The following is a 21,992-nucleotide window of genomic DNA, read 5'->3' on the forward strand; positions in this document are numbered from 1 at the left end:
AAGCATTTGCCGAAAGCTTAGGGACGCCAAGTTCAAAGCTTGTCACGATAAGGTGAACTCCGTGGTCCAAGCATCAGTTGCAGCCTTAAGCAACTTGCTTAGAAGACTTCAGGATTGATCTTCATCTGCACAGTATGTGAGTTCGGCGCCGTGCTCTTTCGACAGACGAGCGGGAGAGAAATAAATCGGCGCCGAACCCACATACTTACGATCAAGCTTAGCCATTTCCGCAGACGTTCCCGTAAATGGTGACGTACGGGCACTACGGGACAGACAAGCTACCCAACTTTAGCAACCAATCGTCTTCACCAGCTGTCAAGGAGTACCGGGTCGGGGGACCGGGTTCCCGACACCAGACAGCATCTTCACATATGGACATTGGTAAATCCCGAGAGCACTCTCCCCTATCCCTGATCCTCTCTATAAAGCTCAGTTTCCGACTTCTAGATAATCATATTAGTCTCGCTGTCGGCTGCCATTCAGAGGATCCGGGCATCTTGATCGACAAACAACATGCCCGCTGAGAGAGTCCTCATCTGTGGCGCTGGAATAGCAGGTTCTGTACTGGCATTCTGGCTTGCCAAGCATGACTACCAGGTTGTCGTTATTGAGCGATCAAAAGTGGATCAGAAGACCGGACAAGGCCTAGAAATCGAAGAGCCGGCCTTGACGGTAGTCCGAGAGATGGGAATCCTTGAGGAGCTCAAGGCGAACAGAACTCATGAAACAGGATTCAACCTCGTCGACCAGCAATCTCGCTCACATGGCACCTTCGAAGTCGGCGCCTCAAGCCCTACAGGCGAACTTGAGATGATGCGCGGTGACTTGACCGAGATTTTGTATAAAGCCGCCAACAAGTCTTCCAACGTCACTTACAGATTCGAGACCGTGTTGCAGAATCTCACACAAACACAAGACAAAGTCATTGCCGGCTTGGAGAACAGAAACAGCAAGACCACAACAACCGAGGAATTCGACTTCGCTATCGGCGCCGACGGGGTGAAGTCTCGCACCAGACAGCTCATCATGGGCCCGCCAGAGGAGTTGAATTGTTTCAAACCCGTCGGCGCCTCTGTTGCATACTTCTCAATACCTAAAGAGGACCAAGATCTGCCCTACTCCCGACTCTGCAACTTCCCCGACCGACGTGTAATATGGATACGGCCAATCCGAAGGGATTCAAAAGAAGTCTCAGTATACCTCATCCACTTACAAACCGCCAACACCACGCTACGAGAAGCCAACAGCTCTGGCGACAGGCAGAAGCAGAAGGCCGCTCTTGCCGAGTCCTTCAGTGGACTGGGCTGGGAAGCCCCACGAGTGATAGAGCACATGATGAATGCTGACAATTTCTACTCTGACGAGCTCGTGCAAGTCAAGCTTCCCACATGGTCCCAACACCGTGTGGCACTCCTCGGCGACTCGACCTGGGCTCCGACTCCCTTTACAGGCCAGGGAAACCAACTGGCAATCATAGGAGCTTGGGTCCTGGCTCAGGAAATGTCACGACATCGAAGTCGAGCCGCCTTCGAGAAGTATGAGACGAGACTTCGGCCATACGTCGAGACCTGCCAGCAGATACCGCTGGGAGGCTATGCACCATATCTCTGCTGTCCTAAGACGATCTGGGGGATTTGGCTCTTTCGGACATTCATGTATCTGTTGTCGACCATGATGCGAATTTATGCACGGGTTGTCCCGGCAGGCAAGTCAACAGGCCAGCCATCACATAGCCCAGAGTTTGATTTAGAAGTCGATGGTGTTTCGAAGTCGACGCGGTAAGGGGGTTCATCTGCTGAATATAGAGCAGAAAATCCCCAATCGCTTTGCGCGCTTGCGCGATCGTAACCATGCAACAAAGGAAACAACGAGTCAGCAACCATCACCACTCAGTCTAGTGCCTCAAGCGTCTTGATACTCATAGAACATTCAACAAAACGATCGAGCAGCTACTCAATATGGGAGCGTAAGGATCGTGATTGAAAATCTCAAAAGAAACCTGTTGCCGAGCAATGACAGTAGACTCTTCCGCTCCAACTCGCTACACCCCATTCCAAAAAACAACAACAAAGGAAACCTTGCATGACCACGTCTGAAGCAGAATCTGGAAGTCTCAGAACAAGGTCCCTCACGCCTCTTCGGTCTGGCTCTTAATGTGGTTCAACGCTCCTCCAGCTCCATCCCAACCCAGGTTCAAATTTTCCCACACACAGTTCTTTGGCGTCGGTATACTTGTCGCGGCACGCAAATGCGACACCATATTTCCCTTCATCATCACTTGGGAAGTCTTGGGGTGGCCCGCCCTCAAACAAGCCGTGCACAATTGCGCCATCGACGGGCACGGCGCTCAGATACGAGCCTTCCGGCCAATTCGTCTCGATGTCGGGACACATATGACTGGGGGGCTCGAATCGAGTGTTGGCTGCCCCGCTCAGGCTTGAGAGCTCGCAGAGGCTCGCACTCCCAGGGCAAGGATCGTCACTCTCACGCAGGCACTGGTAGTAAAGCCTCCACTAAGGACAGTTAGTGTTAGTCGTCGATGGAGGTGGAGTGAGGTCGTACCTGTTGTCCTCTATTCCATGTTGCGAGACCCAATGGAGTTTGGGGTAGCGCTCGATGCTCATCGTCGGCACAGACGAGAGTCGAGTATTCATCCTCGCGAGATGAGTAGAGCTCGAGACGGCCATCGGCCCATGTTGAGAATTCCAAGTAATCCCCGCCAGTGGTGTTGCTCACGATAAAGTTCGTGGCATTTTCCCATTCTATGGAGTATGTGATTTCACCAACGGTGTATCTGATCTCCTGTTCGGAGCCAGACTGTCTCGAGACCACGATGTTCCGAGCTCGGGAAACATGTGGCACCAGTTGCAGGATATGAGGCGGATCATCAATATGTTGGTCTTCGTCCAAATGTCGAGGCGCTGGAGGATGTGGTCCTGTCCAAGGTTCAGGGCAAGGAGGAGGGTTTGCTACATGTGGATCCCTGGCACCAATCTGAGCCGGATCAGGGCAGCTTTGATCTGAAGCTGGGATGTTGAGGGTGACAGACTCGCGGCGAGCTCTGGACGGACGGGATCCTACTTGCAGGAGAGGAGGCAGGTTGTTGAGATATTGGCCCAAGTCCAAATGTCGAGGTCTGGGAGGATGCGGAGCCTGTTGCGGGCTTGCCATACCATATTCTATCCTCCGGAAGCTTGAATAGGTTGAAACATTGTAGGCAATGGAGTTTGTGATCAGGAGGCTGCCAGCGATGGCCAATCCCTTGGAAAACAACATAATGAAAGGGGAGACAGATCTGGAGGATTAATTGCTTCAAGGCTGTATGGGCGGCGCAATATATAGCTCTTAAGAAAGCAGAAACTGTACGTGAACAAAGAGCCTCAGTCGAGCCTAGGCAGGTTGACTTGACGGCTACCAATTTCCTACAACGTCGCCTTGTCCACCGGCTGCAATGTGGTATGATTGGTAGGATCTCTGCTTGAAGAACGACTATTTGTATGCAAATTGCCACTGTGTTACACGAATGTCCGTGTGTCTATGACAGGCGAGGCAGACCGGTAGTTTAGGGCTGTGACCTGCCTTGACCGGTATGCATGTACCCAGACCGTACCACCCCAAGCTCTGTTGCTATTTCAGTTGTGTCATCCACCGATCTTGCGCTGGCCAGCTCAATGCCCTTTTATTTCACCTTCCGAAGCCCTCTGCGTAGCGTCAGCATCTGAGACTGCAGAAACTCACCATGTCTCTTGTAGAAAGCAGCAAAGTTCACACCGGTTTCTGGATCAACCGCTCACGCGACCCTATTCTCGGTGCCACTTTGACTCTCAAATCTGAATATGGTGCTGTCATTGTCGCTCTCAGCGCTATCCTTGTCGGTGTAGCATCCACGTGCGTTTTCGAAATCATTTGTTTCGTATGGCATCAATTACGAGCACGAAAGCCTAACACGACGATGGTCTGGCGTCAGCAGCAGGTGACGCTGAGGAACACGATACCGCCTGTGGCAGTGATTTGGGATCTCTTGTCTACGGGCTGGAAGTCTAGAGCCTCAAGCTATACTTCTTGGACCAAAAACCTCTTCTCAGCGACACTGGTGGCCTTTTATCTCGCCGCAACTTTCGCAGCGAGTCTGTACTCTTCAGCCATTCTCGATAGCTCCAATGTGGAAGTCTCAATCAGCAGCTCGTCATGTGGCATGTGGAAGAGCATCTACGAAGTTGCATCCAACATCGAGATTGACGATTTCGTCGTTGCTTCCGGTACAGCGTTGAGCAACGTTATCAGCGAAAGTATCAACTATCAAAGGGCATGCTACCACGACACCTCAGGCGCAGCTTCGGCTTGCAACACGTTTACAGTGCCATCGGTAGCTCCCAATGTTGACAAAAATGCGGCCTGCCCCTTTTCTGCTTCAATCTGCTTTGCGAATCAAGAGAGTGTGAAAATTGATTCAGGAAGGCTTAACTCCAATCACTTCCTCGGCATCAACTCCTTGTCCAGTTTGGACTTGAGAAAGGTCACAGAATGCTCGCCTTTGACACAGTCTGGCCACGAACGATGGACGAGTACGGAAGAAGTGCAACAATCCTGGCCCAATGCCATACCTCTGGACGGAGACTCTTATGTCATGCTAGACTATGGCAACCAGACGTCTTTTCCATGGACTTGGCTTGGCAACAAAGCGCGAATGAATAGCACTCCAAGCTACACTATGGAGTGAGTTGCTCCCACGACTCCTGAGTCAATCTAACACCGTCAGCTGGATGTACAGCTTCCCAGGCTTCGACGACAACTCGACATTCGTGCCCATTCCTGAATTACAAAGGCACGACGCAGACCTCACGCTCCTCTTCTTATCTTCAAACAAGATATACTTCAAGTCAGTCTCTGATGATCCTTTCTTCGCGGCGCACCAGCCCTTTGTGATGCCAGGTCTCTACGGGAACGAGACAATGTACCATGCCGACAACGCTGCCAACGTATTGGGTTGCACCGAACAGGTCAGCAGCAACCTCGTCCACTTGTTACATCTGTTGACATTATCACAGTACCAGTTTTGCACCTTGAGATCCTGCACAAGCCTGGCCGGAATTCTCTCGGCTCCAGGATCAATCGCCGAACTGAACCTGTCTGCAATTCAGCTTGCAATATTCCACATCCTCTACCAATCAATCTACAACCAGGTCTCATCCGTCGCCGCCATCGCCAACGCACAAACACCCAACCTCCTCGCCCAGCAACGTATGTTCAGCGGACAAATGCAACTTCCTCTGCCCTCAGACCAATGGAAGTTAGAGGTCCTTGACTGGCACGCTACCGTCATGGCCATGCTTCAATACTCAATCGCCAACTTCGCCACCGGCCCCACGCACTCCGACTGGGAACAATACATTGAGCCCCCCACGGGAGCGCTCAAGGACTTGTGCGGCAACGTCCGAGTGCGAGCGAACGGAAGCCACGCTAACGTTAGTGTATTCGGGCTGAGCTTCGTCATCGCCTTCTGCGGGCTCGCAGTTCTACTGGACGTGATGCTCCTGAGAAGCGGTGCTTGGGTGGGCCGGTGGACTCCGGGCATCAGCGGCACGTGGCAGGCATGGGAGGACGATGACTTGTTTGAGCTGCTGGCGAGAGCTGATGGGGCGCGAGACAAACTTGATGAAGAGAAACAGCAGGGAGAAGAAACACCTGCTAGGGCTGAGTTCCGGTGGGAGCCTGTCATACGTTGAACAGTCCTGCACAAGATACCTTGGACGAGATTGTGCACCATGCCACACGCCAACTCGTGGTTGCCTTGTCGGAGATACGGGGCTAGGTCGGTGTGGCGGTGTAGGCCCCTGTGTGTCATGCTTCGCAATAGATTTCGCTGTAATCCTGATCAGAAGGAACTGGCAACTCGACATCCATATATTTGGAAGGAACAAACCAGAAGCAGCAGCAACAGACGCTATGATAATAGCAGAAATTCGTGAAAGCCAGGTGACCCGTTCCTTGCTGTGACGAGTTTGAGAAGAAAATTAGCGGCATGTCGCGCATCGTACGATACAAGGAACAGATACTCGCAGCATCAAAGGAATAGATGCGAAGCGAGATCAGAGCCTTCAGTCCTGGAAGTCTGTCTAGCTGGGGTCCGCCAAAAGTCCGTGGATATTCGAGTTCACCTAGTAAGCCTCGAGCTGCATACCAGCCATTCAATTTGCTTTCTCGCGTATTGGGCTTGTTGTCCATGACCTATGCTTTCCTCTCTCTGGTCGCGTCCACCTCCGTAGCATAGGCATCGACATGATACTTGGAGAAATTCCTCGCCGACACGCCCCGACTGAACATGATATCCATCTCTTCATATGTCCGGCCCTAGTGTAGAGAACAATACGTCAGCAAAGTTCGTCTTCACACTTCTACGCTCTGCACCCCCCCAAAAACACAAAAGAACCACAATGGAACAAACATACCTTCGCCTCCGGCAGCCTGAAAAACGCCCACAACGCCGTCAAGCCTGCGGTCCCCGCCCAAAAGAAGCCACTCTTTCCACTCCATCCCCACTCGTTCGGATTCAGCATGTATGGATTCAACACTCCCGAAATAATATTCGTGACCTGATACGTATTCCGCGCGAGCACGACCGTCTGCGCCCGCAGCCGCACACTGCTAGTCTCGGAGACGATGGCGTACGCAATCGGCCCCACCGTCAGGCTGTAGACGAAGAGCCAGATCATGGCCAAAGCGGCCTGGGCCCAGAGGCCAGCACCGCTGTCTGTGGCGGCGGAGAGGATGCCGATGAGGACAAGGAGAGTGGCGAGTGAGGCTTGGCCGGTGAGGTACAACGTGCGGCGGCCAAACCAGGTGATGAGGAACCAGGAGAGGACGGTGCCGAGGAAGGCCATGGCTGTGCCGCCGAGGTTGAGCTTGTAGGCGTTGGCGGTGTCGATGCCGGCTTGTGTGAAGAAGTAGGCTGGAGAAGAGTCAATTGACGGCTCGGCTGGGCTAGGCTAGGGAAGAGTAGAGTGAACGTACTTGGAGCGTAAGCGAACGTCGAGCCAGACAGCACTTGTCCCGCAAACGTGACACAGCAGATCTCGGTCCGGCGCAGGTCAACGCCGCGGAAGCAGTGCCAGTACGAGGTGCCGGCGGTGGTGTCTTGCTCGATCTTGACCGTATGCACGAGCATGGCGAGGGTGCCGTTGATTTCGTCCGTGGTAGCCTTGTCGCTGAGTCGCTGAAGCATGCGTTTTGCTTCGTCGAGGCGGTCGGTGCGGACGAGATACCTGCATCGTCAAGTGAGTAACATAGCTTAGGTCAGAAGGGGTCTCTGTGCGCATACCAGGGGGACTCGGGTGCGAAGAAGATCGCCACCAGGAGCGGCACTGGCCACACCCACTAAAGCATCCTCGTCAGTAGACTTGCTGTCGAGAAGTGTCGAAACTAACCTGCACTGCAAAGGGAATGCGGTATCCCCAGTGGTTGGTCAGCTCGAGGCAGCCTTGCAGCACACCGGCCGCGATGAATTGGCCGATTGCCCAGCACAGGTTCACGTATACCTGGAAATCGGTCACCTTCACTCGTCGGCTCACAAACCACAATTAACACCAACCGTCAGGTAACCACGCAGGATCATTGGGCAAATCTCGCTAGCATATGCGGGCGCCGATGTTGCAAAGACTCTGCAAATCACTCTGGATCAGTATAGGACACCCGACCAGGGATCATAGTGTCTCACCCCCAAGGAATTCCGCATAGGATCTGCCCGACCAACAATGTCTGGATGTTCTGGGCAAAGAAAGTAATGAAGATAAAGGCGTTCATGAAGAACAGCGCTCCCACGAGCGTCAGTCGATACCCGAATTTGGCCGTCACATAGCCGTTGATGAAGGCGCCAATGATCTGAATCTCGTTGTCAGCACCAATTTCTGCAGGTCAGCGCTGTCCGAAGCGCGTTGCCGAGCATATGAAAGCGGCAAGAAAAACATACCGTGCCGCAAACACTCGCGTTCGTCAACCCAGCTTGCCACGGCCCGGTGAGTAGCCAGCCGTGCTCCTCGGTGTACTGGCCGTAGCGTCTTTGGAAGCTTGGGAATGCGAAGAAGTTATTGATCAGGATTGTGTCGTAACCCTCCATGACTATGGTCATGCTAATCACCATAGACCAGAAAACGGCTTTCTTGTGCGAGCGCAGCGCCGCCCAGAAGGTCATGGCATGTTCTGCATCCGAGGCATGTTTGGCGTCCACGGCGGCACCGTGACCCAGCTGCTCCTCGACGTGCGCGGTCGCGGCCTTTTCGGCGTGGAACGTTGTTGCTGGGGTTTGGCCATTATTGCTGGTCGACATATTGGAGGGCGTGTCCGACAGGGGTCAGATGGGGTGAGAATGGGGGAGGATGGGAAGGGAGGGGGAGGGCATCGATATAAGCTCGCGTATAGAAGGTGGATGATGGGGCTTGGAAGTAGTCCGGCGGTCACATCTAGACAGTCGTCTTACCTTAGCAAGGGGCAGCGGCCGTAGTGGCTTCTCTCGGGGTAGAGATGTACATCCGAGGCGAAACGAGAATACCGACAGGTCAACCAGGGTCTTATGGCGTAGTGGCCTAATCCAGTCTGTCCTGCCTTGGGTGATTCGGGTGAATCGCGTAGACTGTACTAGTGTAGTAGTGCCATCATGCGGGGGGGAAAAAGGACGGGGAGGCGGAATTGCCTCCAAATTCATGCGCATGATAATCGTCGGAGAATATCCTGATGTAGCTTCTTACTGCTGGCGGTACGAAGTAGTGTGCCCAACATCCGCCGGCGTAAGCGAAGTCATCTGCATTAGCCAAGGGGAGGTCAGTCGCCGGGGATGTAACGTCAACTACAGCTTATGACTGAGCAAACGGTCGAACAGAAGGCTGGTTGCGGTCTAAGGGTCAGGACAATCACTCTCCGGAGCATGTATGTTGAGTCCTGCGATGTGTTATCGAGCGCCCGAGCCCGACAGCGATGACGGATGAGTTGAACTGTTCAAGAGTGTTTGAAAGCGGAACCACCCGTCTGGGAGGTCTGGGGAGTCTGGGGAGCGGGGATGGTGGAGTATAGAAACATCCCACCGGAGACGGACTCGGAGGCATACTGCCTTGGGAGGAATGTGACCGAACCTTTACCGGTAAGAAGAGATCTTCTGTCCGCAGTCATGTGGCTCGTTAGAGAACCCTCTTGTTACTCCTACTTGCTCAGCATCAGACCCACTGCTGTCAATATGATATGTGGCTAGAGCAAAGTCCAAGGACTATTGGCATCCAGCAGAACCATGGAAATGCTCACTGCCCTTGATTTGTCTTTTTCTGATGATAATGCTAATGCTAATGCTAAATGCTTGTAGTTTCACATACAAGAATGGACTACCATATCCTCGGCCGTTACACATATAGATATCACCCAAAAGATCCTCTATGACGAGCGTGACTGCGTGTATGTACGCTCAAGCTCTATCACTGAGTCGCTCAGACCACAGTCCTCTCACAGCATGACCATCAGCGCCGCCACCGCGCCCACCACGACCATGGCGTACCCAGCAACCCTGACAGATGGTGCAGCATCCTCGTCACCTCCACTGCTACTGCCACTGCCACTGCCACTGCCACTCCCGCTGCCACCACTGCTTTCGGCCACATCACCCAACGCAAAAGTTGGCGTCGCAGGCACAATGCTCCTCGGCAGAGTCGGCGTAATGAGGTCCTCGACCGTGGGGCTCGCGACGCGGTTGCTGATCGTATAGGTATTCGTGCTGGTGCATCCTGGGATCTCCGTGCCAGAGGGAATGGCGATGGGGTCGTCCTCGGTGGCGTTGGCAGCCACCTGCGCGAGCGCCACGAGATGGTTCTCCAGGTCGTAGACGAAGTAGCCGGAGCGCATGAAGCTGTTGCCCAGCATGACAAAGGGCTCCTCGAACTGCTGCATGAGGAAGTAGCAAGCGTCGGTGGCGTCGTCGTCTTCGTACCTGAAGGCGTTGTCTAGGTCGATGAGAGCGTTGAGGGGGACGCGGATCTCTGGCCCATCGGCACCGCCGAACTGATAGACCAGCGCGGCGTTGCTGTTGCGGTAGTGGCATGGGATGAAGCCGGCGGTGACGCCGAAGCCTTGGGCGATGGCTTGGTAGAGCGAGGACGAGACGTAGGTCAGCGTGGTACCGCTGTCCAGGAGGCCAGGCTCCGCGAAGTCTGGGTCTGTCAACCAGCGCTTGCCGTCATCGTCTTCGATACCAATGCCCGTAAGCGCAACCTCGAAGTGCGTATAGTTGGTGAGCTGGCTGCCATTGGGGTCCTCGAGCGTCTGAAGTGCGACAAGCTCGCCCTCGTACTTCGTGGCATCAGTGCCGCCGATAATGATGCTACCAGTGCCGTTATTGACATCGTTGAGATAGATCGAGTACGACTCGCGATCAATGTCCCCCTGATTGACAAGTGCTTGTATCAAGGTGGGTGGATCGTTGATTTCGGTGGCCAGGTACTCGTTACCTGCCTGGTTGATCCAGTAGCCGATACCAACCAAGCCCTGACCATCGTTGATGAGTCGTGGGCCATCTTGAAGTTCGCGAGCCAAGCCGATGGCCATGACACCAGCATCGATAGTAGATTCGCCAATAGTGACAGCATCGGAAAAGTAGTCGCCGAAGGCGCCGGTGCCATCGAGGTATGCAATCTCGAAAACATCCTCCTCGAGAACCTCGTAGGTTGAAGAATCCTCGGGGGTGAAGAATCCTCCGGGACACTCATCTCGGCATTGCCGGACCCTAGAGTCAGGCACCCAGACATTGCTCGACCCGGTATCGAGCTGAAGACGAAATGGCTGCGGCGGCGTCCCGATCTCTAGGCTTAGCCAATACAACTGTTTTGGTTAGCAAGACGCCATCATAACCGCTAGGGAATAAGACGAACACTTCTCTGGCTAGCCAAGGTGATGTTCTGGTCCAGGTCGTCGTCATCCAACTGTCGAGGCTTCAAACGCTTGCCGACATGCTCGGTCTCGAAGTCCAACTTGATGAAGCCTTTGCCTTCGCCACGTGGTTTGACCGCGGGAGCCGGTGCCGGACCATGAGTTTTCCCATCATCGATATCGACCTTTACGAATCCGGCAGTGGCGATGGTGGCCAGAGCCGATAGCAGTACTGCACTTCGCATAGCTGATGCTCGTCTACAGGTAGGAAGTAGAAAAGGTTGGTGACGGTGATGCTTAAAAGCACAAAGTAAGCAAGCCGCTTCGCTTTCTCAAAGTCCTGCAGCAACCAGCACAAAGACGGAAACGCGTGCCCGTACTTCACAAACGCCGCAGGAGCGTACTTTCGATAGACAACCAAGAAAAAGGCCTTGGACGTCAGCGTCAGCACCCCGCTCCGAGACAGCAACAGCAGACACTCTCTCTTGCTTCGTGGTCACAAATCGCCTTCTCACGCTCTTCCAATATTTCAGCACCCGTCCAGGTCGCAATGCAATGCAACGAAATCAGTAGCTGTGTCCCTCGCGAACAAGTCAGTCACGTCGAAAGCGCGAAACAGGAAGGAAGCCAACACACACACACACACAACACAAAGGTAGCAAGCAAGCAAAGCAACAGCATGACGGCAAGACCAGCACAGCCGCCCGTGGCACTACCACTTTGCTAAGCACCGCCCTCAGCCCCCAACCCCACCAGCCAAGCCAAGCCCGCGCAATCCAAGATTCAGGATTCACCGTGCCCGTGCGACGACAGTGGCTGAAGCCAGACCCAGCGACCGAGATTTCCGTAGCTTGCCAAGCGGGTAAGAAAAAGTCTTGGACTGTGTCATTGAATGGAAAGTCGAATGCGATTTGTCCGAACTCCGCCTCCGCCTCCCGAGTCGCCGCTGGCTGGGCTGCAGTGCTTTCAAAAGTTCAATGGCTCAGCTGCAGTCATCTCCCCCCTCCCTCCATGAGCCATCGCAGCAGATTCATTACCGTCGCAAACTCCTGCTCTCTCCTTCATTCTCAACGCCGCTTCATCTCCGTAGAGGTACGCAATTGCAGCTCAAACTAGGATTGGATGCGGTTCCGCGGCTAGTAAGCCCCCACAAAAAGGTGAGGTGATGCGGTAGCAACGGGATGTGACTGGCGCAGCGGCTGAGAATAAAAGCTTGGCGGAAAGCTACAAAACGCCTTGGCTCGGCAATCGCGTGTCGGGTCTTGGCAGTTTATCGCCGCTGCAAAAGTCCCGTCAAAGTTCGTTCAGAGTACAGCTAGGCAGGTACAGCTCAAGAGATGAAAGGTATTCGGCGCATGGATAGACACGACTGGTACTTCGCGCTAAAGGCTGCAATATCCTGGCGCTCGAACCCACCATTATCGTTGACCTCATCCATGCCATGCATGCCGCTTCTCTTCAACGCTTGCCTTTCTTCTTGCCCGCCACGACCTTGAACTGAGCATTCGGTTCTTCCTTCTTCTCAGGTCCCTTCTTGGCTACCTCGCTCCAGCCACCACCCGCACTCTTGCTTTCCGCGCCGTTGATATCGCCTTGTCCTGCAACAGGTGCAGGCTCCACAATGCCCTTGTCCATCAGCTTCTTGCGCCGGACAAACTCCTGCGCAATGCGTCTTCCGTCCAGAGTCTGAGAGCTAGCATAGATACTATCCGCGATGATCTCCGTGTCGTCAGGAAGTTGGGTCAAGGTTTGAATGAACCCATCCACTAGAACACGTTAGCAACCGTTGCTGTCATAGGAATGACCATCCTCACCATTGATGCCGCTATCCAGCCCTTTGCCAAGCTGCACCTTGGCCCATTTGATGAATTCGTCCTTGGCCTTGGTCTTTTCCACCAGGTTAGAATTGCGGCTCGGGGGCGCAGACGGTCTCGCAGCCGTGGAGCTGACGGTGCGAGGCGCTGCTTGTGGAGTCGCCACTACCGTGGCCGGAGCCTTGACCCTACCGCTGGACCCTACCGTAGTCCATATACTACCGGGCGCAGCGCCGGGAACACCCGTTGCAGCCTTGCTGGCCAGCTCTGCGTACCGTTTGCCTTGGAGAGTAGAGATCGGAGAACTCGCTGCTTGGGCTTGGGCTTGGGCTTGCACTTGCGCCTGGGCTTGGACCTGTGCAGCCGCTGCCGCGTTGGCCCGCTGCTTCCGAGCCTCTTCCTCCTTTTGAATCTGTGCAAGAGTCTTCTTTCCAGGTCCATTTGGAGTGACACCTGGCTTGGCAGCTTGCTTCGCCCACACAGAGCCGCTCGTCGCAGTCGGCGTGCCCGGTGATGATGATGTACCCCACGTTGCACTGGCTGGCAGGCCAGGAGCGGGTGCTGGTGGCGGTGCATGAGTCGTAGCCTGTCTCTCCTGCTCCGCGTGAGCCAGCCGCACCGCTTCGGCCATGGCAGCTTGCTCGGCAGCTTTCTTGGCCTCGGCTTCTTGGATCTCTTTCAGCGAAGGGCCCCCCTTGTGCTCGGTGAGTTTCTCCGCCCAAGGAGCAATCGAAGCGGCAGGTGTCTCGACCGGCGTCTGAGTCTGGGAGCGAGACTCCGCTGCCAGAGACTCGGCAACGTGCTGACGGTTCCGCTGAGCTGCCGGCGCTGGCAACGGGGAGATGGATACAGGGGGTGCTTGAAGCGGGTCCTGCTCCTTTTGCTGCAGCTGCTGGGCGGCAGTCCATTGCACTTGTTCCGTCAGGGATGGCTCAGCTGGTGCCGTCTTCTTGGAGTGCCCAATAGGTGCTTGCCTGCCTTCAGAACCTGGAGCAGGCGGCTCTTCGGAAGGGCGTGGCGCCCCAATCGGGGCAAGCATTGGATCAGGGCCGGGACGATCTTCCTCGGGTTGGCCACGTAGTTCGTTGAACTCCTCGAGGCGCTCGTTCCTGCCCTGCTGCCCTAAAAAAGCTTCCTGGTGAGCGTGCGTATCAGTAGGCTGCTGTTGGACTCGTGCTCTGTCCTGTAGCATCTGCGAGACTTGCTGGTGGCTAGGGCCGTCCCCAGGTGCGCCTAAAGGGCCAGAAGCTGGCATCTGGCCCAAGTTCATGCGATCCATGAAGTTGGGGAGATTCTCTTCCCGAGAGAAAGGTTGTTGTCCTATCGGAGTGTGGTGTATGGACTGTTGAGGCCCTGATTGGGCAGATTGCCCTGGTGGTCCTGGTGGTCCTGGTGGCAGTGGGGACGGGTGGAAGCCGCCGCTAGGGGACGTAATGCTACCGTAGCTGGGCTGGCTGTGCAGTGACTGCGCACTTGAGTGGTGTTGAAGTGAATGCATGCCCGGTCCACCCATTTGCATCTGTTTGGCAAGCATTTGCTGCTGGGCGAGGTGTTCCTTTTGTCGCGCCATGAGGTATTGCTCTTCTTGCTTCCGGCGCTCAAGGGCATTCTGCTGCTCCGCAGTCAAGGTTGTGCCAAAGCTCGGGAAGGCGCTAGCGAAGGGTGGTTGAGCATTACCAACAGGTGGAGGAGCATTGGGCCAAGCTGTTTGTCCCTCGTTGGTTGGACCGTGTGGCACGCCGATTTGAGGTACTAGGAATGGCTCACGGGAGTTTCCAATACGTCTGACGAGTTGGGCAAGAGGTTCAAAGTCGGTATCTTCGACCTTCTTGACGAGCAGCTCGGCGGTGAAGAAGCCAGCTTTGAACCAATCGTGCATCTCCAGCCCCGACCATGGTCCCTGAACGTTGCCTTGAGGGTCACGATAAATCCATCGCATTCGATCGGGCATAACCATAGTCCGTTGTTGCGCTGCGGGCATCTGCCCGTCTTGTCCAGGTGTCGGAGTCTGCAGCGCAGGGTCAGCGTCCCCAGAGGAGTGCTGATCTGCTCCAGCACTTGCAGAACCGCTGGGTTGCTGGGCAGTGCTCGATGCACCTGGTGGTCCAAACATATTCTCGACTGCCTCGCGTTTGCTGACATCATTGAAAGCGCCAGGTGCTCTCCCGAAGCCGTTCTCAAAAGGATCGCGGATGTGAGATGCACTATCCGGGCGATCGAACGGGCGCCCTTCGTTGCGAGAGTCACCGCGCATAGGGTCCTGCATGCCCTGAGGCAGCATTCCACCTAAGCGGGCAGATCGGCCGACAGACCCAAATCCACCTCCAAAGAAGCCGGATCCGAGGCCAGCACCTGGAGATTGCATGTCCGAGAGAGGGCTGAAGATAGGGTCACCGAATCCCATTCCACGCTCTCTCGCGGGTGTACCGGAACCAAAAGGAGCACCTGACCAGCTAGGGGCTCCCGGGGGGGCTCCAAATCCGGGAAACGCGCCGAAACCGCTGGCAGATCTAGGTGCGCTATCATTGTCACTGAACAGATTGCGTCGAGCTCCCCCAAATGGAGGCAAGCCGTGCGCATTCGCATCTGGCTCGGCCTGGCTGCCATCGTCGCGCTGCGCGCCGTGGGGGCTTTGATAGGGGTTGGTGTGGGTGGGACTCATGGGCTCGTTAAAACCCTGTCCGCCAACGGAGGCAAAGCCCAACTGATCGACGCCCTGCTGCGAGCCTGCGCCTTCTTGGGACAGAGCTGCGCTGCCGGTGCGAAGAGGCATCTCTTCATACGGGTTGGTCTCGCTCCGGTTGGGTCTGGTCTTGAAGAGGTCGCGGACTTTGCTCTGGTTCAGATCCGCGTCCTCTTCTGGGAGCTTCTCCAGTGCGCCGAACATAGCCTTTTCTTTTGCAGCGTGCATATCTTCGGTACTAGACTTCGCCATCATGTCCTTGAATCGACTAGAACCACGGCCACTACCGAAACCGGGGCGCTGCTCCGGTTTATCCGGGCCAGCATTCGCAGGTGCTACGTTGAAGCTGCCGAACGAACCCATGGAGCCGAATGCGGAGGAGTTGGGACCCTGGGACCAAGGAGAATTGGCTGGAGAATTCAGACCCGCACTCAGTGGCCCTGTAGTGCTGCGCTTGGGAGGCCCAACCGTAGCCGTTGAATCATCCTCGTCTTTAGCGGAAACATCTTTCTGACCAGGGCTCGGTTCATCATCCTTGAAATCGGTACGACGCCGCAGCAGTGCAGGAGGGGGAGTAGCGGTATTCGATTCGCCTCTAAAGAATGTCTTCTCGCCAGCAGGAGACAGGGGACCATTGGCAGTGAAGGAATCGCTGGTATCCCGGCGGCGCGTTCCTGGGCGTGAGGCAGTGCCACCAGTGGTATAGCTGGACAAGGAGGTCTTGCGAGTCCCTATCGGCGCAACGCCACCAGCCTCTTTGGAACCTTGAACTAGTTTGATGGGCGAGTTGACAGAGGTGGAAAATAGCTACAGTTGTCAGCCAAATTCAGCGTGAGCACAGCCATCACATACCTCTTTCTCATCCGCATTGTGATCCCGCAAGCCCAGTGGAATCGACACAGGCCGCGCCTCCCAGCAAACATCCGGTCCAGGGTACTGGTCCTTGGGGTCGCTGCGCGGAGTCTGCGCAGCGGCGCCATTTGTATCGGACAACGGATCCCACGTACCCTGGAAGATACCCGGAAGGTTTCGATCGAGACCATTCATCTCTTGCTGGCCGCGAAAAATGTTCAAGCAGTCCTCCCGGCTGTACCTCGTGTTCACAGGTACGCCGTTTCGCATCGCATTGTTCGTGTTGTGGTGTGGGTGGATGTAGGTTCCCGGATTTGGCGAAGGTGTAGAGTTCTGCTGTGTGGTGTCGCGTAGTTGCGCGGTGGTGTTGGCGGAGGGGCGTCGGAAGGTCTGTGTCGCGCCGTTGGGCCGGCTTCGGGGCCTAGGGATTTATATATGAGCATGCAATTTGGGACAGGCAACGTGTTGTGATGATTTTTGAGCCGCAAAGTTTGGTACAGCCGCATATGCAGGGTTTGGGGGGAGGAATGTGCCTTACCAGTCACCTCCGCCGTCTCTTTTTTCACCATTGCTGCTCGCAGCAGCCGAGGCAAAGGTTGATGTGAACGGAGTAGGCATTTTGGTAGTGGAGATTGGTTCGAGGAACAGAAAGTGCGGGTTTGGCACAATATATGAAAACGAAAAGCGTGGTGCAGTTGAGTGTGAGGACTTGTGGCGGAAGTGGATCCTGCGAACCAGCAACGAGTGTCTGAGGTTTTAGGCGCAAAAAGAAGAGGTTCGATTAGATCGTAGCGAATAGAAGGTCGTTGATACAGTCGCTCAAGGGTAAGAGTTGCGGGCGTCGATCGAAGAGACGGTCTCGAGAGAAGGTGAAGTTGTTTGTGCACAGCAGCAAATAATGCAGCAGCGAGCGGCAGGGGAGGTTTTTGGCGCTGCAGCTGCAGGTGCAGCCAGCCCACGGATTTTAGGCCTAGCGCGTCGTTGTTTCTCCACCCGCGCCTTGTCCCCCATCACGCGAGCACCGAATTTCAGTATTAGGGGACTGTAAGGCTGTTGTCTCTACTGATCTATCGAGTCGGTGCCGTTGTTCGACGGTGAATACCTACTGTGGCGAGGATCTGTCACCTACCGACAGCCCTCCGGCACCAGCAGCTCAGAGATATCCATGTATTAAACGGATGCTACCATCCCGACTCGAAACCTTCCGTGCCATCTGCGATGTCGTCCTCGTGTTCTCAGTGAGGCATCATGTTGAGATGCCCCAGATCCGAGGCCATCCCTAAGCTAGATCACCATCCCAATTCGGGAAGCCCCAAATTCTCAGGACCGGTGTTAGCCATTTGGGTCCGTACTCGAAATGTTCGATATCGCTGCCATTCATGCAAGGCCTCTTGAGCGGCAACGACCGTCCATCACTGTCCTTCACTTTCAAGCTGCCGTCCGCTCGGCCGTCCTTGCACATGTTGCAGCATAACTCCATGAGCTCCGTTCTGTGATATATTGATCTATTCATCTTACCGTGCCAAACTGTTTCCTCGATATATGCACCGACACGTAAGAGCCAAAGTCGTAGCCGAATCTCAGGCGGAACCTCTTCTGGGGATGATCCGGCGGACGTCCAACTCAGGTGCTGCCTGAGAAGTTCCCTTGTCATGTTTGAGGTCCGTCTAAGTAGCAGTGCCGTACGACGATCCGTCTGCGGGCCCTGAGTCCAGAAGCGTTCCATGAGCGACCAATCGGTGTGGAGCGTATTGACCGATTCACTACGAAATCGTAGCCGGACATGGTAGAGAGCGGCAAGAGCCGCCGCCGCTTACTGGGCGCGATGAAGGCTGGAAAAGCCATCGACGGCATGGAAGGCTGCCACGTTATGTTGTTCCTGAATGATGGTAGTAGATGCTCATAAGCTCGAATGAACTTGACCTCAGGTAGGTCGGCCCATATCTTGTAGAGTCGGAATGTGCATGAGGCCCGGCTTGACCACTCCTGTTGTTTGCTCCTCGAGACGTTCCTGTATCTCGTACACGTTCTCCGACTGCTTCTGCCGTTTCTTCTCATCTGCGGCTGCTTTTGCCCGCTGTTTTCGGCGCATGTTCCAGAGTAGAAACTGATTGAGGAAGGTTGCAAAAACAACCATCACAGAGGCTGTCCATGGACCCCACTGACCGATTGCATAGTTAGCTTCGTTGGTGGGTAGATCAGGTTTCAGTAAAGTGATCTCGTTCAGGGTGATGTTGATGACCAGCAGCGGCAAAGCGAGGACATCCACGATGACACCCAGAATGAACCATGGCAGTGTGAAGCTCACTAGACAAAATTTGAGCCACGACCACGGGATGCGCCACATGAAATGGATGAGTAGTACATAACCACCGTATCTGTGCTCCATTGAGGCATCGTGGATGAATCGAACCAGTCTTTCATGATGTTTAGGCTGGAGGTATTTCATGACAATCCAGGTACATGTGCGTGACGGACTGTGCTGCATCGAATCCCACGAAAGGGCTGCGTATGCAGCAAACTGGATGGGGCCTACCAGCACAACGGACAAGTCTGTGTATTTGTTCTTGAGAGTCGAGTATGGAATTGCCATGACTTCTGAAGCTTGTCGCATCGGCTTGCGCTTTGAGAAGCATTGGTATGTACAGTTGAATAGCGGGCTGCCTAGCTCGATGGGATATTCCAGCAACTGTCCAGTCGATGAGTAGCATGCTGGCTCAGGCGGCGTCAGCGGTGTGCTGAAAATCTCGCTCCGACCGAAGATCAGAGCTATACCCAGCAGCAGGCCCCAGAGGAGGAATATCACTCGGACGTGTGAATCCCTCAGCGTGCTACTCCAATGCATCATACCAATATATGCAAGTGCGCCGGAGCTCAGTATGGCCCAGGCGCCCAGGATATCGAGGTCGTAGATATACTCTTTGCTGGACACTAATGCCATTTGATGAATTGCTGTTGTTCCAGCATAGGTCATTGCCGTGACCAAGGCACCAATGACCAGCCATTGGCGATGTCGACCAAAGATGGCAAAGGCTAGAGTCACATAGTACAGAGCTCGAGGAAGTAGGCCATATGTTCCTGAGATGGCATAGACGCAATTCATGTGATCGGGGTGGGCAGCGGCGTCCGCGGGGTACGAACCCAAGTTGTTGTTCGACATGATCCCGACCGATTCTGCCTCGTCGCTTCGTCTCATGCAGTCTCTACAAGAGTGCAGGTTCCTACCCCACAGTCATCACCAAGCGCATGAGCGACTTTTGTTGATCTGTCAAGCGGCAATCTGCCCTGTTCGGTGGGGGTCCGGAGCCATTTGAGTTCAGCTCTTCTTTGGCCAGGGCGTGACGTATTTGAATACGACAGGTTGGCACGAAGCCGTCACTCGATAGGTAGCCTATCATAGATGTGCCGCACCTCGCGAAGTTAGTGGTATATTCATCCAGCGAGTTACCCAAGCACAACATTCTTCCACACCGGACCCGGATCCATTGCTCGGGAAATGGAGCTAGTCAAGACTCGTCCAAGGCCTTCCCGACGATATACACCGTCCAGATGCGTTACGAGCAGGACGTTATAAACGCCATAATCGCGTCGCTCCAATTCCTCTTCGATGGAGTCAGGTAGCCAGCCTTCCCAGAGATCTAGCTCGCCGTCGGCGAAGCCACTTACCCTTGACATGATAAGGAACTCGAACGGCATATTGACCAATTGTCTGTACGAGACATTCAGGTCTATAGTCCCACACCATTGCCCATCACGGTCAGCAATACCTACTCGGATTAGGCCTGGATCCGTTGGGGCCGGTCTCGCCGTGGCCAGTGCACTAGGGCCTGTCATCCGTTTACGTAGAGGCGACATTATATCCTTAGATATGGTTTTAGGCTGTGTCAGCATGAATATCGCTAAGACGGTCTGGAAGTGCAGGCGAGGAAGTGTTGGACCAAGCATGACCGAACAACCAGCCGGCTGTAGTTGTACAGTCCGGGGTATGGGAGGGGGTATCCTCCTTCGCTTTTGTGGTGGGAGTGGAATCAGATCATCAGATGGTAGAGTCGTGTGCCATTCAATCCAAGACTCTGCAAATTCGGTAAACTTCCACTGGATCTCGCCTATCCAGCCAGCCCAAGAGAAGGTGGAGAAGTTCAGGCGATGCTTCAACTTCTTGGTCGACTCCCAAATAAGAGAGGTGTCTATCATGTCCTCGAGTAATCCGAAAAACATTTTCGAACCAAGGCGTTTTTCCAGGACAGATCCGACGCCCTCGAAAGCATCGAGAATGTCGTTTGGATTGGTCAACTCTCGTTGGGTATAGAGCTCAACGGCTGAGGTGTATTGCCAAAATGGTCTCTCCCGAAAGATTCGTGTAGGCATGTCGATACTGTTGAGTGACCAGCCGTTCTTAGTCGACGTTTCGATGTCTTCACAAAATGTTGCTCGGCGGCATTGGTAGTATATGCGTCCGTTCACGAAGAGCAAGCATCGTCTGGAGAGCATCCGCTCTCCGAAGGTCCACGCTCGGCTGTCCCACTGAGACGTCGATATGTAGTCCTCTGCTAGATGCGACACCATTAGTCTGAGGCCCGGCTTGACTTCTTCGATCTCTTGACGGATAGTCCGTGACTCCTTTCGCACTCCTGGAAGACCGGCATTTGCGTCTTTGCCCGATCCAGCGATGACTGTGAGCGCGGCTCGAGCATAAACCCAGTCGTCGTGATATTGAAAGCCCTCGTCATGCAACAAAGCTAGGCTATCGGTCCACAAATACTGCTCGCCGAGCATTCGAGTCAATTGAATAGCATCTTTGATGGTTCTGGGCAATTTTTCCTTTTCTAAAGCGCCCGCTCTCGACAGCTTTGGTAGATTCTGTGTGGTAGTAAATAGCTGCTGAAATCCTTTGCCCCACAAGTAGCTCAATGCGACATAACGAGCATTGTCTGGCGGCTCGACGAGACACATGCGGTTGACATCGATGGCTCGAAAAACATCGGTTCGTGGGCCCATGATCTCGCGATGTACAAGAGACTCCTCACAGTCAGGGCCATGGAGATTCTCGCAGTCTCGTATCCACTGCTTAAGCATGCGTGCATCTAGCAGATCCTGAGCAGCAAGTTTGCGGCCGAAGTAGGCGGGAGTTGGAGCGTCGTCGGCAAGGAGGACCAGGTATCCATCTTTGAAAGTCTGAGGCTGGCTGTATATGAGAATGCGTCTCGTAGCAGGTTGGTATCTGTTCAGGCCGGGCTTTGCCGGATCTTGCACCTCTTCTTGTCCATCAACGATCCATCTTCCGTAGACGACTGGATCGTCATCTGTGATATGACTTGGGTTGCGTTGGTCGGGCGGACGGTCCGCGATATGGAGAATCAGTCTGCAGCAGGGGCAGTGCGTCCGCTCTTGGATCTGGGAAAGGCGGCCGAGATATTTCCATCTGTTGGCACGTTCATGCTCCTTGTCTCCCTGTTGCACGACGAAAGACTCGACCTTGAGATCGAGTGAGATGCAACTTTCGCAAAGCCGAGACTCGGAGGGGCTGGTAGGGAGGTCCTGAATCGAAGGTCAGTAATTCTGGACGATGATAGCAATGACAAGCGCCAGCCCTACCCCGGATTTGTTGATAAAGGGCAGGCGGCCTAGAGTGCGGATGCGGCTCTTGATCGCCGCAATCTTCTCACTTCCGGCCCTTTGGGGCTCAAACTCGGCCATCACGAAACATTTCCAGGACACATGTCATCACAGCGGCAATCCGAGAA

General features: G+C 54.6%; 8 protein-coding genes across 8 annotated transcripts; 2 read left to right on the top strand and 6 right to left on the bottom strand.

The window, feature by feature from the left end:
* Positions 1-513: 513 nt before the first annotated feature.
* Positions 514-1,782, top strand: HMPREF1541_07267 (uncharacterized protein; the record flags this gene model as incomplete). The annotated part of the gene is made up of 1 exon (XM_008721591.1): positions 514-1,782. The coding sequence occupies one exon, from the start codon at positions 514-516 to the stop codon at positions 1,780-1,782; it is 1,269 nt and encodes a 422-aa protein (XP_008719813.1).
* Positions 1,783-2,529: 747 nt separating this feature from the next.
* HMPREF1541_07268 (uncharacterized protein) lies at positions 2,530-3,276 on the bottom strand (the record flags this gene model as incomplete). Its single annotated transcript, XM_008721592.1, has 1 exon — positions 2,530-3,276. The coding sequence occupies one exon, from the start codon at positions 3,274-3,276 to the stop codon at positions 2,530-2,532; it is 747 nt and encodes a 248-aa protein (XP_008719814.1).
* A 463-nt stretch (positions 3,277-3,739) lies between these two features.
* On the top strand, positions 3,740-5,726 carry HMPREF1541_07269 (uncharacterized protein; the record flags this gene model as incomplete). The annotated part of the gene is made up of 3 exons (XM_008721593.1): positions 3,740-4,716; positions 4,742-5,000; positions 5,049-5,726. 3 exons carry the CDS (start codon positions 3,740-3,742, stop codon positions 5,724-5,726), a joined length of 1,914 nt encoding a protein of 637 aa, XP_008719815.1.
* Positions 5,727-6,228: 502 nt separating this feature from the next.
* On the bottom strand, positions 6,229-8,323 carry HMPREF1541_07270 (uncharacterized protein; the record flags this gene model as incomplete). Its single annotated transcript, XM_008721594.1, has 8 exons — positions 6,229-6,351; positions 6,450-6,949; positions 7,012-7,262; positions 7,319-7,374; positions 7,425-7,535; positions 7,589-7,658; positions 7,715-7,878; positions 7,967-8,323. The coding sequence occupies 8 exons, from the start codon at positions 8,321-8,323 to the stop codon at positions 6,229-6,231; spliced, it is 1,632 nt and encodes a 543-aa protein (XP_008719816.1).
* A 1,160-nt stretch (positions 8,324-9,483) lies between these two features.
* HMPREF1541_07271 (uncharacterized protein) lies at positions 9,484-11,144 on the bottom strand (the record flags this gene model as incomplete). Its single annotated transcript, XM_008721595.1, has 2 exons — positions 9,484-10,851; positions 10,902-11,144. The coding sequence occupies 2 exons, from the start codon at positions 11,142-11,144 to the stop codon at positions 9,484-9,486; spliced, it is 1,611 nt and encodes a 536-aa protein (XP_008719817.1).
* A 1,213-nt stretch (positions 11,145-12,357) lies between these two features.
* On the bottom strand, positions 12,358-16,866 carry HMPREF1541_07272 (uncharacterized protein; the record flags this gene model as incomplete). The annotated part of the gene is made up of 4 exons (XM_008721596.1): positions 12,358-12,665; positions 12,714-16,203; positions 16,249-16,669; positions 16,787-16,866. 4 exons carry the CDS (start codon positions 16,864-16,866, stop codon positions 12,358-12,360), a joined length of 4,299 nt encoding a protein of 1,432 aa, XP_008719818.1.
* Positions 16,867-18,172: 1,306 nt separating this feature from the next.
* HMPREF1541_07273 (uncharacterized protein) lies at positions 18,173-19,408 on the bottom strand (the record flags this gene model as incomplete). Its single annotated transcript, XM_008721597.1, has 1 exon — positions 18,173-19,408. One exon carries the CDS (start codon positions 19,406-19,408, stop codon positions 18,173-18,175), a length of 1,236 nt encoding a protein of 411 aa, XP_008719819.1.
* Positions 19,409-19,692: 284 nt separating this feature from the next.
* Positions 19,693-21,945, bottom strand: HMPREF1541_07274 (uncharacterized protein; the record flags this gene model as incomplete). Its single annotated transcript, XM_008721598.1, has 2 exons — positions 19,693-21,786; positions 21,829-21,945. 2 exons carry the CDS (start codon positions 21,943-21,945, stop codon positions 19,693-19,695), a joined length of 2,211 nt encoding a protein of 736 aa, XP_008719820.1.
* Between the last annotated feature and the right edge of the window lie 47 nt (positions 21,946-21,992).

Source organism: Cyphellophora europaea (assembly GCF_000365145.1).
Source record: "Cyphellophora europaea CBS 101466 unplaced genomic scaffold supercont1.7, whole genome shotgun sequence".
NCBI classification, from domain to species: Eukaryota; Fungi; Ascomycota; class Eurotiomycetes; order Chaetothyriales; family Cyphellophoraceae; genus Cyphellophora; species Cyphellophora europaea.